This window comes from Lytechinus pictus, chromosome 1 (assembly GCF_037042905.1).
Source record: "Lytechinus pictus isolate F3 Inbred chromosome 1, Lp3.0, whole genome shotgun sequence".
In the NCBI taxonomy this organism is placed as follows: Eukaryota; Metazoa; Echinodermata; class Echinoidea; order Temnopleuroida; family Toxopneustidae; genus Lytechinus; species Lytechinus pictus.
Window position 1 is genome coordinate 40,351,621 of NC_087245.1, and position 19,499 is coordinate 40,371,119.

Sequence of the window (19,499 nt, forward strand, 5' to 3'; positions counted from 1 at the left end):
AAGGCTACGTCTCGTCTGCTCTTTTTACTGATAGTATCGATATCAAGGTATTCTAGTTAGGAAGCCTTTCGAGAAACATGTTTAGTAAGATTGGAACTAACTCCGTGATTGGTGGATAAAGATATGACTAACTTGTCCATGTGTTGAGAAACGGGCCCCAGGGGCCCGTTTCTCAACACCGTCATAAGTCTAACTTCTTGACTAAATCGGAGATAGTGAGCTACTTGTCCGCTCACCGTTTCACGAAGCCCTCTTTACCAAGATCGGGTACAACAACCTCACTTAATATTTATGACACCTCCGAACTGTCATAACTTTTTCTTAATGACGTAGTGGCATCACGTGGGTAGACTATGACATGCAAAAGTGCCTAGAAATTTGAAAATAATAATCTTACGTAATCAATCATAGAGGTTGAAATTACATCACAAAACAAGTGGGATAATGCATTCAATGATAATTCTAATACAAAGAAACTATAAAAACTGTTGGTAAAACGCCACAAAACCATTCACTTTGAAATAGTAAAATGATTTAATTGATAAAGATTCTAGTTTTTTTCTACCACGTCAGGCCATCCATAACTGGACTCGTATTTGTTGTTTTCAGACCCATATTAACATTTGGATAAATTCCATCTCTAATTTATGCATAGAATTTGTCAAATCGTATGTTTCGGTATCAAATATTTATTTTTGGTTTTGTTAAAACTATATTTTGATGATGTTTGGAATCGTAGAAGGGCGTATAATTATCATCATTTTAAAAAGAAAACCGTTAGGCCTATGGTTTACTTTCGTAAACTATTAAAATTCGATGTCACGGGGGTACCCATCTCAACGACCACATGTGATTTTCTAGTCATGAAATAAACTATTCATGATTTAATTTTCTCAGCAATTGAATGCTCCAATCTTCATGGTCTAAGTATGTATGATGCATAATTTACATGTGCTATTATTTTGAAAAGATGTATTCCCCGATTTATCACAATATTTGCAATTTTGTCATAATTTTTCTTTTTGAAAATTATGCTATTTCGTGACTAAGGCTACGTCTCGTCTGCTCTTTTTACCGATAAGGCGATAGTATCGATATCAAGGTATTCTAGTTAGGAAGCCTTTCGTGAAACAGGTTTAGTAAGATTGGAACTAACTCCGTGGTTGGTGGATAAAGATATGACTAACTTGTCCAGGTGTTGAGAAACGGGCCCCTGGGCTCCGGCCCGCTTCGCGGGCGGGCCGGACCTCCTGACCCTGTGGCTGTGCCTGTGACAGTGTGTGCTGGTATCTATCGCACCTGTACCGGTACCTGCTGGGATTTCTATCTAAAAACTCTAAATTACTAATTCCTACAAATTGACAGCAACCCTTACTAATGAATAGAATAAATTCATGTCATTTATTGTTCTTTAAAAAGTTTAAGTTACTTACTTAATTTGCAGGAAATCGGGATTTCATTATCACGCTTTGATTCTGCACAGCCACTGCATGCTGCCGGTATCGCTCGAATACAGAATAAGATTGCGAAAGTAAGGTCCCGTACGTACGTACGTACCGGTACCTTAATATTACTAGCCTACTTTAAGCAGGTATATTTTATATAAACCCATTAAAAAATAGATGGTGACATTTCAGATTAAAAAGTGTTCCATGATTACACTAAAGTCTTTATCGTTCACCAGTAGATCTCTATGAAGCATTCATGGACCTTCTACACTTAAATAAAAGTTTGCTATAATGTTTTCTTTTCAAAACTCTTTATAAATTAACCTCAGAAGAGGCCATATTGGACTTGGACGATCAGATAGGGGATCGGAACGAACAACAAATATAAACTCGAAATATTTTTTTTTTATTACAGTATTATCATTCGTTTGATTATTGTGCCACTGTGTCGCAATCGAGATGGGAATGAGATTGCCACTTTGATCTCGCCCCTTTTCCCTTTTTCGCTTGCAATGTGCATAGATAAGATAAGATTTATTGACTCTATCGACCCCCTCTCGGGGTATGAGAATACAAACATAGAAACCCGGGATAGAAACATATTTACAAAAGACATACAAATTTAATAAATGTGAACATAATAGTATTAAAAAATATTCAGCCTAGGCTATATTGAATACAGAGTAAATACAACATGTAATGTACATGAATGATATAACACAGAGCATAAGAGTTTGATATGGATTGTATAGATTAAATAAACAAAAACTAGTACCGGTATCATACTTGAGCTACATTTTTTTTTTGGTAATTTTTATTTCATTTTTTTTCTTTGAGTTTTTATTTGTTTGTATTTTAAAACGTTTTACAAGACTAGCCTGTCTGGCCGTTTGATTATCCTACCGCCGACGGGTACGTACGAAGCCCCAAACCGGACATTTTTGACTGCGTACGTACGTAATAATTATCACGTACGTACGTAGTATTATTACGTACGTACGTGATAATTATTACGTACGTACGCAGTATTATTGCGTACGTACGTGATAATTATTACGTACGTACGTGATAATTATTACGTACGTACGTGATAATTATTACGTACGTACGCAGTATTATTACGTACGTACGCAGTATTATTACGTACGTACGTGATAATTATTACGTACGTGCGTGATAATTATTACGTACGTACGCAGTATTATTACGTACGTACGTAGTATTCTAATTTTCATTGGTCTATGGAATCCGATATTCGCCGAATGTGGCCGACATCGGCACCCCGCATTGGCACAACCAACGTCAGCTTGCTAGCTGGGACCATGGTTGGACCATAGTCATGCTGGTGATGATCATGACTTTTCATCGATTATAGGGCCTATATAACAGGGACCTGGGAACGATTTTTTCAGTGGGGGTGCTGAAATCTCTCCTCAAAGGTGGGGGGACACAATAATTGAATTTTCCATAATTACACACACACACACACCTCTAAGGGCACCACACACACACCAACCAATCCTCCCCCCACACACATATATATATATATATACATATATATGACAGTCACTTCTTAGCTTTCTTCTTATAAAAGAACATAGATATATAATGAGATAAGTCGAGCGCGATCGAAACGCGAGCTATTTTTTGGGGGGGAAATTCATGTATTTTGTCCTGAAAAATTGAATATTTTGAGCAATGTTTGTGGTCCTGAACAAGATGCGTATGTAACAAATAATAACTGCGAACGTGATCAGTGCGAGCAGATATTTTTTATATACGCTCTGGTCTGATCGAAAGGGAAGTGTTATAAGGAATGTTTGCAGTTACTCATTAAGACGATTCATATATCACCAATCAAATAATGCGAGCGCGAAGCGCGAGCTGAAAAAATTGACATTCCGACCTAAATACTGGACATTCTAAGCACTTTTTGCAATCATGAACAGGATAAGATGCGAGCGCGAAGCGCGAGCGGAAACAAAATTGAGATTTTAGACCAAAAAACGAGACATTCTAAGCACTTTTCTAATCAAGAACAGGATATGTATATAAATATACAATTGATGCGAGCGCGAAGCGCGAGCGGAATTAAAAATGAGATTTCAGACCTAAGAACAGGACATCTTAAGCACTTTTCTAATCATGAACAGGATAGGTATATAACTATACAATTGATGCGAGCGCAAAGAGCGAGCGGAAACAAAATTGAGATTTCAGACCTATAATTGGGACATTCTATTCATGTTTTGAAAATCAAGAAAATGATGGGTAATTGGATATATTCTTACATTAATAATGTGAGCGCAAAGCGCGAGCAGAATTTTTTTGATATTCTGATCTGAAACTCCACACTGAATGCAATATGGTTTGAACAGATAAAGAGAAATCAGGCGAACATAAGAATAAAGATTTGATCAAAATCCGACAAGGAATATCAAAGTTATTGCATTTTAAAGATTAGCATTATTCCGGTGAAACAGTTTTAAGCATGTCTTCATTAATATTCAGTGAGCAAACTGATGATGTCATATCCCCAATTGTTCTTTTGTATTTTATTATATAAAATTACGTACGTGATAATACTGCGTACGTACGTAATAATTATCACGTACGTACGTAATAATACTGCGTACGTACGTGATAATACTGCGTACGTACGTAATAATTATCACGTACGTACGTAATAATACTGCGTACGTACGTAATAATACTGCGTACGTACGTAATAATTATCACGTACGTACGTAATAATACTGCGTACGTACGTGATAATACTGCGTACGTACGTAATAATTATCACGTACGTACGTAATAATACTGCGTACGTACGTAATAATTATCACGTACGTACGTAATAATTATCACGTACGTACGTAATAATACTGCGTACGTACGTAATAATATTACGTACGTACGTAATAATACTGCGTACGTACGTGATAATTTTTTTTTTTTTTTGGATGTCAAAAATGTCCGGTTTGGGGCTTCGTAGGTACGTACAATTATATTAAAACTTTATTCCTATTGTATAATTCCTTAGTACTCCCGTACATAACCTATTGTATTGGGCTAATTGTAAAGCTGACTTCTATTTTTAGATTACAAAAGAGAATTATTCGCATTTGTACAGGATCGCATTACCTGGCTCACACTGACCCTTTATTTTTCAAACAGAAAACACTGAAAGTTGCCGACTTGTACACTCTTCAAGGAGCTATCATTATGTTTAAGTATATATCAATAATCTACTCCCATCGTCTTTTGATGACATGTTTAAGTTCAATAGTTCTGTCCATACAGGGGCGTCGATCCGTTTTTCAGATTGGGGGGGCAAAATCATAAATCAACGTTCCAAAGGCGTTCGATCACACAAAATGAACAAACCACCCCCCACACACATAGGCCTATATATATATATAGGCCTACATATATATATATATATATATGTACATGATTCATGAGAAAGAGACACATATCTCACCAACAAATTAATATGCGAGCGCGAAGCGCGAGCTGAAATTTTTTAGTATACTGACCTGGAAACGGGGAAAAAGGTACCTGTTTAGGACTTTTTGTAGTAACTCATGAGGACGACATGTATCTCACTAACAGATAATGAGAGTGCCGAGAGCGAGCTGAAAATTAATTTATTTATATTCTGACCTGAAAGCTTGATATTCTAAGCGTTTTGAGTACCAATAATTAAGACATTTCTAACTGAAAAAATGACAGTTTAATGGACGTTTTTAATAAAGAACAAGATATATATCCAACAAAAGATTGTTGCAAATCGAAGCAGGAGTTCTTTTGAGGTTAAGAACTGAAAAGGGGACAATTTCACCTATTTAATAACGAAAAGTATGGGTTTTTGCTACAAAAATGATGCGAGCGCGAAGCGCGAGCTGAACATTTTTATATTCCAATTTGAAAAGCAGACATTTTGAGCACGATTTTAGATAAAGAACGAGTTGTGTATTTCAATCTCGCTTGCTGATTTCTGTGTAACATTATAATCTCATTATTTTATTTTTGCACATGCGGAATTATTGGGGGGGCAAAACGATATGTTTGCCCCCCCCAATATTTTCATTGGTGGGGCGATCGCCCCCCCCTGCCCCCCCCCCCCCCAGGATCGACGCCTCTGTGTCCATACCTACCCAACTCGTACATCTGGAAACTTTCATCTCACAAACCCCAGACTGTTAATTACCTCTAAATCAATTCGACATCATGGTCCAGACATTTGGAATAATTTTGCAGACAATATTAAATCTTGTTCTACTTTATACTCATTAAAATCAACTCTTAAAAAAAATATCATTCAATCTTATTCATCCGACACTTCAAATTGATTCTCATTAACAACCAAAAACTATAAACTAAAAATAATAATAACAATAATTATACTGCTATTTACAGCACCCGCACCTGCACCTGCATCGCACCCACTTGTTCAGCAATTACCGATCTTAGTCACGAACCCTTTTTATGAGGCCGCCAGGTCTCCTGCGTTCATTTGTTTATGCTGCTTTTTATTATCATCCTAATGTGAAGTATATGCCCAAATCATTTTTTTTCTATTTATGTAATGTGAAGTATATATACCCAAACCATTTTTTTTTCTTTCTAATTATTATGTTTATGTTGTAAACATTATGGATTGTTTTATATATTGCAAACAATGTAAATACTTTTTGATAATGTATTGTGAACGCAGAAATAAAATAAAACAAACAAAACAATTATTGGTATTACTTTTGTTATTAGGCACATCGTCCTCAATATTTGACTTGGGAGACTGGTTGAATTGCAACATGATAGTTCTGGCAAATTTTGCTATTTTTTATGCATGAATTATTGTAGTTTGGGGGCAGGTTACTTTTCTTAAAAAGAAGAGAAATGGAAATAAACAGAGAGGAGTGCAAACTCTTAACTAGCTAAAAAGAGGCTATATTGGACTTGGACGATCAGATACGGGAACGAACAACAAATATAACTCGAAGTCGCAATCGAGATGGGAATGGGATTGCCACTTTGATCTCGCCCCTTTTCCCCTTGCAATGCAAATATGCATGAATTAATGTAGTTTGGGGGCAGGTTACCGTAAAAAGAAGAGAAATGGAAATAAACAGAGAGGAGTGCAAACTCTTAACTAGCTAATTGTCAGTGATCACTGGAGTTCCCCCAGCCTCCCGTCTTCGTGGTCAGTTTTGATTAGTGTTTTCCACTTCCAATGAAATTTCCTGAATTCCAAGAAATCCGGTCACATTTTCAGATAATTTTCGGGACTAAATAAATGAAAAAATTCCAGGAAATTAAAAAAAATTACAATCAAACTACGAATGAACGTATAAGCTTTCAATATTCATGTTATATTTAAAGAATTGTTTGCTTCATACGTAGCTAAAAATTTTCTGCTCGCGCTCTGCTTTTGTAGACTCGCTTATTTGTTATATATTGTCCTATTTTCGTTAAAGATAAACTTTGAAAATTCCATGCAGGAATTATGTCTGTGAATTTTAGGAAATTTGATCAGTTTCGGGAAGTTTGTTTTGGATCTGTGGAAACACTGGTTTTGATTCCCTTCCACTGCCTCAGTTTCTATCAACATCTCGGACACCTCCCTAGCTTCTAATTGCTTTTCTTCTTTTCTGCCAATCGGCTCTAGCTGTCTCAGTTTTAGGGTGCGTTTATCCGCCACTTTTTTACCCTATAATCATGATTCCAATCATGATTCAAATCACGATTCTGCAGAATCACGATTGCGTTTAGTCGAAATTGAATATAATCATGATTAGAATCACAAACATGAACTACGAAAAAAAGGGCGTTTGGAAAGACGTTTCTGCAGAATCACGTACGAAAATGTTCGGATAAACGATATCGTGATTTGAATCATGATTATATGACGTCATTGTGTCGAGCTATTTCCGGTTCTTGCCAAGGCGCGCGCCCCACGTTGTCACATCACATGTACGTCGCCGACCTCCAATTAAGTGTCCAACGTTGACCTATACTTCCTGGGTCAAACTGCGCACTGTGATGCGCACTGGATCGGTCCGAATCCGAGGAGAAACAGCGTTGGAACGAAGGTAGTAATTGTGATTCATGTTTGTGATTTGAATCATGATTCCAATCATGATTCAAATCACGATTCTGGCTTGAGGTCGGATAAACGCAGCCTTAGGCTGCGTTTATCCGACCTCAAGCCAGAATCGTGATTTGAATCATGATTGGAATCATGATTCAAATCACAAACATGAATCACAATTACTACAGAATCAGGGTTTAGACGACCTTCGTTCCAACGCTGTTTCTCCTCGGATTCGGACCGATCCAGTGCGCATCACAGTGCGCAGTTTGACCCAGGAAGTATAGGTCAACGTTGGACACTTAATTGGAGGTCGGCGACGTACATGTGATGTGACAACGTGGGGCGCGCGCCTTGGCAAGAACCGGAAATAGCTCGACACAATGACGTCATATAATCATGATTCAAATCACGATATCGTTTATCCGAACATTTTCGTACGTGATTCTGCAGAAACGTCTTTCCAAACGCCCTTTTTTTCGTAGTTCATGTTTGTGATTCTAATCATGATTATATTCAATTTCGACTAAACGCAATCGTGATTCTGTAGAATCGTGATTTGAATCATGATTGGAATCATGATTATAGGGTAAAAAAGTGGCGGATAAACGCACCCTTAGTATCTCACACCTCTCTTCCACTCAAAATATGATTAGTATCTTCTATTCATCACCCATGATCCTCAAATAGGCCTGCCCAAATAAATCAATGAAGCCGGGACGAAGCACCATGATACATAACCCCAACAAATATTACAGTGGGACTCTGAACCCAAATTGTTGAAGGGAAATTCGATCGAAACGATGGCATAAATTGTTTTCTTTTGAAAGAAAATTCAGAGAGGCAGACAATGCACTTAGGTCGAAGTTTTAATAAATGATACAAACAACTTTCATATATATATATATATTTTCCGGCCAAGTATTTTGCAAAACATATGGGCCTATAAACAAAATGACTTAATTCAGATTTCCACCAGAACTATCTTAAGTTACCCTTGAAATATACTTCCTCTCTTAAGACATCGCGCGGGGGCGGGGGGGGGGGGGGTGGAAGGTTCATCATGCACACCTCATAAATTCTCATTCATCCCCATAAAAAAAACATGCAAACAACAAAAACTCATTTTTTGATATTTACTGGACGAGCACCCGGCCCCAGTGGGCCACTTCCATTGACGAGTGGACACATGCGTGACCCCCCCCCCCAAAAAAAAAAAACTTTACACGTAAATATAGGATCTCAATTTCAAGATAGGGCACGTTACGCGTACATATCGTAATGTCAAAAACGCTAAAATAATTTTAAAAAGGTATATACTTTGCTAGGAAAATACCGTGTTTACCGTCCACTTTTTTTTGCAGAGGTATTAAAAGACTAAAATATTAAAGGATGTACGTACTTTTTGCCCCATCACTAAGTGTTTTTAGGGTCCGACTTTTTTGAGCGAGGTGTGTGGGGTGGTACTAAATCCTATAAAAGTTATAAAGCCGATCGACATCCGTGACAACAATTAAGTTATCGTTATACTTGGTCAGGGGATATTTGTCAAGGGTGACCGTTTTGTTTCCAATACTCGTTAAGGGGTGCATTTTCAGAACATGGAAAATACTTGTTTAGGGTGCATGCTTATTTCGATACCCCCGGTGGTCACGCATGTTATCCGGCCACTCGTCAATGCAAGTGCCCCCCTGGCCCTCTCAGTAATATTAACGGTTGTCTGTGTGCCGGATTGGACATACAGAAAGCCATAGACAAACCTTTTTTATCTTCTGCAAATTCCATGCTTGAGAAATGCCCCCCCCCCCATTTTTTAAAAATGAATTTGAATAGTGAACCTCCTTATTTAATATATATATACACAGTGCGTCCCAGAAAAAACGAAACCGAGATTTAGCGATGATTTATCATAACTTGATCACAAATAAAATAGACAAATGACCTACCAATGTAAAGCTTAGAATCTCCTCTTTCATCTGATATTACTTAGATTATTCCTTATTCACGCATGAGTGAGCAAAAATAATTTGAAGAAAGGATACCAAAAACTCATTTGGCGGGGGGTATCTGAATTTCAAAAAGAAAATCACAAGTCTTAAAAGTTCAATATCTGCTCTTTAATTTGATACCTCAATTACAGAAAATGGTCAAGAAATAACAAAGTTCTGGTTATTTAAAATAAGGCTTGAATTTCCATAATTTCATTAAATAAACTGTTATCACCGGTTTCCCACAGAAGCTATCGCATGGTTAACAAAAGACTCAATGCATGGCTGATCGTCAACAAAACGGAGTGCCGAGTGAGTTTGAACGCTAGCCTGTAAAACTTCTTCATTTTATGAAATTATTGAAATTCAAGCCTTATTTCAAATAACCAGAACTTTGTTATTTCTTGACCATTTTCTGTAATTGAGGTATCAAATCAAAGAGCAGATATTGAACTTTTGAAAAATGTGATTTTCCTTTTGAAAGCCAGATACAACCCGCCAAATGACTTTTTGGTATCCCCTCTTCAAATTGTTTTTGCTCACTCATGCGTGAAGGAGAAATAATCTAAGTAATATCAGATGAAAGAAGAGATTCTAAGCTTTACATTGGTAGGTCATTTGTCTATTTTATTTGTGATTAAGTTATGATAAATTATCGCTAAATCTCGGTTTCGTTTTTTCTGGGACGCACTGTATATATATTTTTTTGGGGGAGGGGGTTACAATATCCTAAAATCTGCTTCAGGCTTTTCCATTGTTAAATCAAATGTCTATTGCTTGTATAGTTGTAAAGCTCATAACACACAATATTTTTCAAAACAATCACACATACATACAGAAATGATTTGTAAAATATGCATCTTAACGTAGGATTAATACTAAGACTTGATAAAATTCACATAATTTGGATACAATTTCTTTTTGTGTGTAAATACTACTACAAAGATGTACTGTACCGTTACACTAATGCTGGGTTCCAAAAGGTGGCAGCAGCTGAGTCCGCCATACACCCAACCCATAATCACTGGATCATTTGGCTGTCATTTTTTAGAAGGGATTTTTATTAAGTAAAATTCAATTTCTAAAGCACTTTTGTGATGAAATCTTGGTGACTGATGAAGTTACTCATCAGACAAGCCCACCCTTGACTTTTCACAATTCAGTCTCTTCTTGTCTCATTCTACCTTGGCAAAAACAACAACACAAAACGGGTCTTCAAGACTCTCCAATCAAAAGAACAGAGCACAATTACAATATGACAATGATGTTTTTTTAATGCGCTCTTGCCAACATTTAGAATCCATCATGGAATTTAACCTTTGTACACATATAGGAATAATCATAGAAGAACTTTTGAGTATATTTACAAATATTAAAAAAAATATAAATAAAAGTGTGATATTCAACATCACTGGCAGTCCTCGAATGCTCCACAAGAAAATACATAAAATACATGGACTAAAAGAGAGACTTTCCCAATGTGGTATACACATGTACTGTATATCACCAATGTAGGTGGCCATGCAGGCTTGAGTAAATATTAAACAAGGTCAATACTGAATGAGGAGCTGGCATTGTCATGTCAGACTGAACAATACACACTCAATATTTGTATGAAATAATTGCCTTTGACTATTTGCATTCTCATGACAATTTTCATTCTTGGATCAAAATCTATGTTGATAGGTTTCAAATAGAATGTGAAGCATCATAGAAAATGTAAACAAGCAATTATCAGACAGAGAATTCCTTTGCTCAGGTTAATTCACCTTTGTACCCATATACCGTTGCCCCCTTCCCCAGGCCCCAAAAGCTTCTACATATAGTTTAATATGATCAGTTGATGCATGTATTTTTAAAAAGAATTGAAATTTTGGATGTGACCCTCCCCCCCCCCAAAAAAAAAAAAAATCCTCACATATTATATGATCAGTTCATGCATGTATTTCATATTGTTGACCATGTTTTTTATGTTAAAACTTAAGTTATAGTAGCCAAAATTATACCATTATATCAAAAATATCTTTATTTTCCCCCTTAATTACATAGAGTATGGACCTACAAGAAATGGACTCCTTTGATGCAATGTTAGCTGCCTTTTGATTAAATGTGCATCTCAGAAAGGATGTAAATAAACAGGAATTTTGACAATAGCATTAGCAACTACTAATGATTAAGAAAGAAGCTTGGTTGATTTCTAAAGTCATATTATAGAAGAATTTACCTTTCAATCAACATATTTCAGATTTGGAGCAGCAATATTGAGAACAACGATTTTGTGATATTAAATTTGTTACTATCAATTCACAAACTTCCACACATGCATGCTGTAATGACCTCAGTATCAATGAGAGAAACACAATCCCACAACAAGCTACACGTATGTGTCATGAATCTCTGGAATATTATCTGATGATTAACATAGGAGCAGTTTTTAGTGTTGGTTGATGGCTGAAGTCATGTATAAGAATATACCTTTCAATTAACATATTTCAGATTTGGAGCAGCAAAATTGAGAACGACGATTTTTGTGATATAAAATTTGTTACTATCAATTCACAAACTTCCACACATGCATGCTGTAATGACCTCAGTAACAATGAGAGAAACACAATTCTGACAAGCTAGAAGTATGTGCCACGTATCTCTGGAATATTAGGAGGAAACTTGGAAATGATACAAAAATCAAATTACAATACAGCCTCTGTCTTGAAATATATTCTCCTAAATACACCGCATGGAACTAAGATTGTAAACTGTAAACCAGTACTGCACACATAGGATCTCCAGGATTTAAGTGATTATCTTCTATGCATACAGTTCATGCAACAATGTTTATTTGGACTGCTCCTTTAATCCTATGGCCTACTTGATGGCAACCATTATGGGATCAAAGTAAACAATTAGGGAGAGAATATTATTCAAATAGCAGTGTTAGACTAGAGAATTCAATAATTAACCCATGAATTTCCGTCTTTCATTGGTCTATGATAAGAGTAATATTATCAATCACCCTGGAAATATATGTTTGCAATTTGTAGTAAAAGGCAAACAACATTTTATAATTCTTCTCAATTTTCTGATATATAGTTACATGTATAAGCTACGTGCCCTCCAGAAGGAAGCACATTTACAATGTATCATATAAAAATAGTACATAATTTGTTCATACCTTACACAATCGACAATTAAAAATTACATTAGAAAATGTGTTTTCTTCTAGTTGCTTTCACAATTTGAATATTAATCAGTAGCGGAATGAGCCAAACATTTTGAGGGGCCAGACGTGGCAAAATTTCTAATTGAATTCAAAGATCTAATTAGTTCATACGGTTTGATGCAATATCTATAAATAAGTATATTTCACCCTTTTCATTCCTTTTTCCCTCTTTTTTTTTCTTAGTCCTGAGGTTTTTTGGGGGGTCCATGGCCACCCCCCTTGTACATCAGTGATATTTATGATATATACAGACTTGCCATAAATGAGTGATTGAAACAAAATGTCACCTCTTTGTCAAAAATATTCTATCACATTGGATTTGCAAATTCAAAATGATATTTTTGCCAACGTTTTTGCTTCTTAAGAGTATTCATTTAAACCAAAATGATGGGCATGGTCTGACCATTACAGTAATGTATTGAAAAATACATGGATACTATGTGATTTTAAGACCAGCTGATCTCACTTTAAAACACCCAGAGGGGCTGTCTCATAATGCTTTTAGTAAGTTACGCCCAACTTCACGCATAACTGGGATTCTCTCTCATGTAAAATGTGATACCCTAGAAGTCAAGTTTTAACATATGAGGTTGGTTTTTTTTTGTTAACCCCAATTAAACTCTCTTTTTTCCATTTGGATGCTAGTTAAACGATTTTAATCTACAAGGATTGGATTTAAATTGAAGCTGATGAAAATCTAAATGATTAGCATCCAAGACAGGAACACCAGTCAAGCGTAACGTATCAAGAGCATTATGAAACACCACCCAGGGGGCCCCCGTTTCATAAAGACTTGCAACTATTGTAACTTTGCAATTACGGTTACTAGTACTACCATGGAAATCTTGATTGCGATTGCGATTACCATTGCTGTAGGTCTTTATGAAACATAAATCCAGGGCCCTGTTGCATAAAAGTTACTACCATGGTGACGCTGATCAACATCCAATCAAAATCAAGGATTCCATGAAAGTTACCATTGGATGGCAAAGTTTCTATAATAATAACTTTTATGCAATGGGATCCAGGTGTGTATTATTATTATTGTCTTTGACCAAGAGCTTCAGTCTCTATACTGACTGATGATCGTTCATTAAGAGCATCTTTCTTCCAATGACTGTCTGAATCTAGAGGTCCTTCAGAAGTCCATATTAAGCACATTTCCATGGCAACATTCAGTTTCCGCAATAAAATGGATGAAAATGCAGTTTGTAAGAATGCATTCCAAAGCCGATGAAAAGAAGGATGACAGACATCCAGTCTGATCCTCTTCTTCAGGTAAGAAATCCTGCTCAAAAGCACAATGGCAGTTTGAAACCCAGACATTCTCAAGTCACGCAGTCTGATGTCCTGTTCATACGAATGTCCTGCTCACATATAGAATCCATGGCACAATGGCTGTGTGATGTCCCATTCACATTGACAGTTTAAATTTCAGTCCTGGAGCTGCTTTACAGTGGAAAGCACCGAACCAGACTTGTTTGTCCGTATCTGAAAATTGCCCATCGCCTTCCATTCTATTTAAAATGAAAACATACACAAAGCAAATATTACTGAAGTTACCTTGATGGCCACATCTCACTGTCTTCACAAACAGGGTGTACAGATGAGTGTGGCAGGGTTAAGGAGGCTCTTAGAGCCCATTTAAAAGCCCAATCTGATGATGAAACAAAAATCATATTCAAAACAAACATGATTTCTTTTAAAACTGACTTTAAGCTGATCAATAAAAACTAAAGAAATACCAAAAAAATCCATCTCTCATTCTTTCCTCCCTTTCACACAGTAAATTCATCATGATTCATAATAATAAATAGAGCTGCAAATATTTGTCATATCTCTTTTGTAGCTAATATGCAAGTACACAATGATGGTATGAATCAGTCAGTTCAGAAGTAGGATTTGATTATTTCATTTAGCATTATGAATCTTTCCAAAATGGTTATCCAAAATAGAGTGACACGTATCTCCCTTTTCGGGAAAGAAATCAAACTATGAAAGCAAGAAATGAATTTAATTTGTAGTATGAAATATAGTACAATCTGCAAGAGTCAAATCTTCAGGGTCCACAGATATTAGACTTGGTAAGAAATTTGACTTGGAAGATGTAAATAACACATGTTTTGCAATTCTGATCTGGAAAAAAAAATGGCTTTGACCCAGGTATTTATACAACTTTTGGAACATTGAATTTTAAAAGCAGACGCTACTGCATAGTAGAGTGAAACCACACTCACTTATTTTCATTGAATTCACCATCAAACACAGCCTTGTTGGCGAATGTGTATCTTCCCTTGCCGTGGAACTGGTTATTGACAAACTCTCCTTCATAGACGCTTCCACTGGGATGCGTTAGTTTTCCTTGTCCGTTCATCTTATCACCGGCCCACTCTCCATCATAACACAGCCCATCGGGTGTGATGTGCAATCCGTGGCCGTTGCGCTCGATGGCTCCGTCATCGGTCTTCACATAATCACCCTCTGGGGAAGTTTTGAAAAGAGAAAAAGTGTGATTAAAATAACAACACTTATGATATCTCTCTCTCTCTGTTCTCATCCCTCCGCTTGGTTCGGAGATCGTCGGGTCCAACCCGCATGTGACGTACATGTATCTTGAAGACTGAATGATAGTGACTCATCAGGCCAGGAGAGCACTGGAGCGGCTATTATGGATTTTTTTTTTATCGCTTTTAATAGCTTGGCATTGATATCCAGGGGGAGCTTTGAGTCAGGCAATAAGAACAGCTTGGGTGAAATTGTAATTGTAGTTAACAGCTGCTTTGTCAGGAAAATGCTCCAGATACCCTCGATGATCTTGTAATATCTCCTTGATTTTCAGTATGAAATCATCTCTAATATGTTTAAGAAAGATGCAAGATGCTATGAAATGATCGGGTGTCTCATCTTCAAGCTTACAGAGAGGACAGATGGAATTTGTACTCTTTCCAATCTTGCAACTTCTTGCCTGTACTAGATATGTCCCAGAATATCATTAATGTCCATTATTCATGGTTGCCAGCCTGTTTACTTGCTTGACCTCTAAAGCATTCAAAACATCTTAAAGACCCACAAGTGTTATATGATAAAAAGCCTTAAAAGCCAGGAATTTGAAGGTAGGGCCTGAAATTGGGCAAAAGCATGAAGACTTGATGATAATGTTACAAATACTTATGATGATGATATTTTGGTAATGATGAACTGATGATGATGAAAATATTCTTTTTACATTAAAAAATAATTCAATAATTTTAAAATAGCCTTAAAAACTAGCACTTATTCATTCAATAATAGTTCCTTGCAGTAAAAACTGAATTATAAATGATTATACAAGGAAAACAATACAAAAATAAAATTGATAAACTGTAAACTGAATAAAGAAGAATCAATAATAGGTACAGTCAAATCAAGTCAGTATACAATAAATAAAAATTGAGGGAATTCTGCTCTCAATTTCTACAAAAATCTGTTTTTGGTCTATTAGTGAAAACATATTGAGCAATATGTGTTCATGAAATCTTTTCTTAGGTTTCCAATCATCTTTCTTTAAAAGAGAACCATACGAACATTGATACATCTTGTAAAGAAACACTCTTTAAAAGTTGACTGGGGCCAACCCGAGTACATATTTTTCTTCTTTTTTTGTGTGTGCAAAAGTTACATTTGTTTTACAAATCAAATTTAATAGAAATATAGGGGGGAAAAAATTACTCACCATATCTGTCTCCATTTGGAAATACAAAAACACCCCTGAGTAGAGGCACTTTTTCCTCTTCCTTGACTTCTCCTTTCCGTCCTCCTTTAGCTGAAGAATGGATTAAAAATAAAACAAGACAGATTAAATTCATACAGATAGGAATTTATCAGGAAGAGCATCAAAAAGACAAATCAAGAATATAAGATCTTTGATAATTTTGGTCTAGAATCTAATCTCTAGACTAGTAGAGTTGAGATGAATTCTTACTTGTTTTGAGTTAAGATTTGTTCTCCCATAATCATATTGCACTCAATTTTGTGTGTTATTTTGACAATAATACTATGTATTATAAAGTTTGAACACTTTAAATATCAACAAACTAGCCAAAGCAATTTCAGTCTTGACTCACAACTCCTGGGCAACAAAGGCAAGCCAGCATTTCCAGCAGCAAGTCAGCAACAACGTCCGACAACACATCAACAGACAACAGTGATGACTGGCTAAATACAGTCAACATGCAACACCACACGGCACAAATGAATTGTCAATTGAATAGATCTAGATCTTGAATCTATTCCTATGAAAATGGCAATGCAATGGCTCTAGCATTAATGACAAAATGTCATGATGAAGACTATTTTTTTTACTAACGAGTAACGTTAAAATCTATCTCGAGCTCGAGCGTGTATGTTGTGTTGGCCGCGCGCCGGACGGGCGGGACGGGGAAGGAACGGGGAGCCGGCGAGGACGGTCACGGTGATCGAAAGGCGGCTGCAGCTGCATGCATCGACTCTGCGAACCGAATTTGGTTTATTTCCTTTCAAAACCAATAAATGAATCAAACATCATATTCATATACCTGGCATCTTGAACTTGAAGTCCCCGTTGTCTTATGGGTTCAGCTTAGATCTACCTTTTCTATTTGGTTAATAATTATAAACCTTTGATTCCACTTCCAGCAGCAGCGTTTGGTTACTCAGCTGTGCTAGATACGGACGTAGATGGCGTTAATAGAAATCTATTCGAGGGCGCCGGGCTTGTACTTGATAGCTTCATCTATGATTAAAAATGAACATTTAAATCCCCATTTACATTAACAATTAAACAATTAAATGTCTTCTGAAAGTATCTCGAGAAGCCTTTATGTCAAGCTTCCGAAATACTAACTGAACCATTTGTTTTAGCCCAATAACTGATAACTCCATGCAAAAAACACATTATTTTCAAAAACATCTCCCACGCAGAATTAATCAAACTTATCAATTATAGACCCTTACTTTTATTTTGACTGTCATTTCAACAAAAAAAAAGAACGATATTAGAACATAAATAAAAATTAGTACATCTTTGCAATTTATAAGTTGTTACTTTTTCAGCTCCCTAGCCTCTCTCTATACCAATAAAATCCATTTCTTCTTTCTCACTTTTGCGTAAGACATTAGTCAATTTTCTATCAAATATGTTACATTATGGTCATCATTGGCCCAAATAATCGTATTTGTCGACATTACCATATAGGCCTAAAGTTATTTTTCTTTCTATTCATTCAAACAAATCATTTTTCTTCCATTTTCATAAATATATTTTTTCAATATATAAATAAAATAACATCATTTGTCATTAAATAGTTTATATGACACCTAGATAGATCCTTGGCATTTGATTGGTTGATTGATGTCGATCATTCGGATCATTTTACAATCACGTCATCGACCGTGCAATTTAGGATCCATTCATCATGCAATTTTGGATCCATACGATTTTGTCCATTGCATGCGGGTATTGTACGCGACATCCGCGACAATCAACAGACCGAGCTCGTACTGCATGATCATATTTTGCATCGAAACTGATAAATTTCCTGTGAAAAATAATCTAGTTTTAAGTGTCATATAAACCAATTAATGAATGTTCATTCGTGCAATGGACAGAGTACTTCATTCAGTGAAAGATGAAATGAAACGATCCATTCAACTCGGCTACGCCTCGTTGAATTGATCTTTTCATCTTTCACCTCCATTGCACTCATAAACATTCATTATTTTGTATAATATACGGATAACAGATTTGTCAACAGAAAGCAGCGTAATACCCTGAAAGCACGGCTTGTAGCGGGATACACCAGTATCTAACACAAATACAATACAAGAAGAAACACAATAAGAGAAGGGAAAAGGATTAAGAAAGGGGTCAGAGAAGAAAGAGAAGGGAAGGAATCAAGATAGAAGTAGGCGGGAAATATATTCTTTGTATAGGCCTACTAATTTCACTCTATACTTTAAAGAATCTAAGATCTCTTGCATCAATCAATAACTTTTAAAAAAATAATGAACAAAAATGCCTTACTGATTTTCAATCAAGTGCTTGGTACATTATTTTTGTTACACATACAAACGGATAGAAGTAATTTCGCACATAATTCAAATAAAAAAATGAGGTTGACACAGATTTTTCAAACCCAATAAACACAAAATTTCAGCAGAGATTTGTTGATAAAATTCACAACTTTATTGATTATGAAAGTATGCAGAAAAATACAATTCCTATTTTTTGTGAAACAATCATTATTATCATGTAAATCTAGTGAAAGCTATATCAAAATATCAAAGTTCTACATTATTTGTATTTCATAAGTCTATGCAGTGTATATATACATTTTTCATTGTGTGTGGTATTATATTATCCTAGACAAATTACAGGAATAATGGCAAGGAAACAAATTTGCAGTATGCCCTATTATAAACCATATTAACTTTTTATTATAATCTGAATTACCCTACTAAGAAGGATTTTGTATGTACACATGGATAGATACAGGTATGTGGGATGTAGATCAAGCCAATAGGCTACAGCTCATTATTCAAAATATTTGTTACTCATGTTTGAATAATCTATAGGTTTAATCTTCATCCGGTTAGTTTTTCCGAAAATGAAATATAGTTCAAAATGTATTCAAAATCTATTCCAAATGTTGGTTAATCCGAAAAACAAAACAAGGTTTGCTGTTCTGAAGATTCAATGGTCCAAAACCCCCCCCCCCCAAAAAAAAAAAAAT

At 35.8% G+C, this 19,499-nt stretch overlaps 2 protein-coding genes across 3 annotated transcripts in view; both read right to left on the reverse strand.

The window, feature by feature from the left end:
* The window catches only part of LOC129262939 (MFS-type transporter SLC18B1-like), a 30,064-nt gene extending 28,215 nt beyond the window's left edge, over positions 1 to 1,849 (reverse strand). Inside the window, exon 1 of one of the 2 annotated variants that reach the window (XM_064102921.1) lies at positions 1,434 to 1,849. The gene's annotated coding sequence lies outside the window, so the exon portion shown is untranslated. The remainder of the gene's footprint in view (positions 1 to 1,433) is intronic. The other variant, XM_064102916.1, reaches the window with a different exon arrangement.
* Positions 1,850 to 10,778: 8,929 nt separating this feature from the next.
* Positions 10,779 to 17,474, reverse strand: LOC129262928 (MORN repeat-containing protein 2-like). The gene is made up of 4 exons (XM_064102930.1): positions 17,304 to 17,474; positions 16,463 to 16,552; positions 14,988 to 15,231; positions 10,779 to 14,267 (listed from the first exon to the last, which is right to left on the reverse strand). The coding sequence occupies exons 1-4, from the start codon at positions 17,308 to 17,310 to the stop codon at positions 14,165 to 14,167; spliced, it is 444 nt and encodes a 147-aa protein (XP_063959000.1). The 5' UTR covers positions 17,311 to 17,474; the 3' UTR covers positions 10,779 to 14,164.
* Between the last annotated feature and the right edge of the window lie 2,025 nt (positions 17,475 to 19,499).

Excerpts from the sequence above, each read along its gene's own strand:
- LOC129262928 (XM_064102930.1), bottom strand. Across the intron at positions 15,232-16,462 it reads TCCAAATGGAGACAGATATG|AGGGTGATTATGTGAAGACC; the intron begins GTGAGTAATTTT and ends AAACTTCCCCAG. Across the intron at positions 14,268-14,987 it reads GGTGAATTCAATGAAAATAA|AATGGAAGGCGATGGGCAAT; the intron begins GTGAGTGTGGTT and ends CATTTTAAATAG.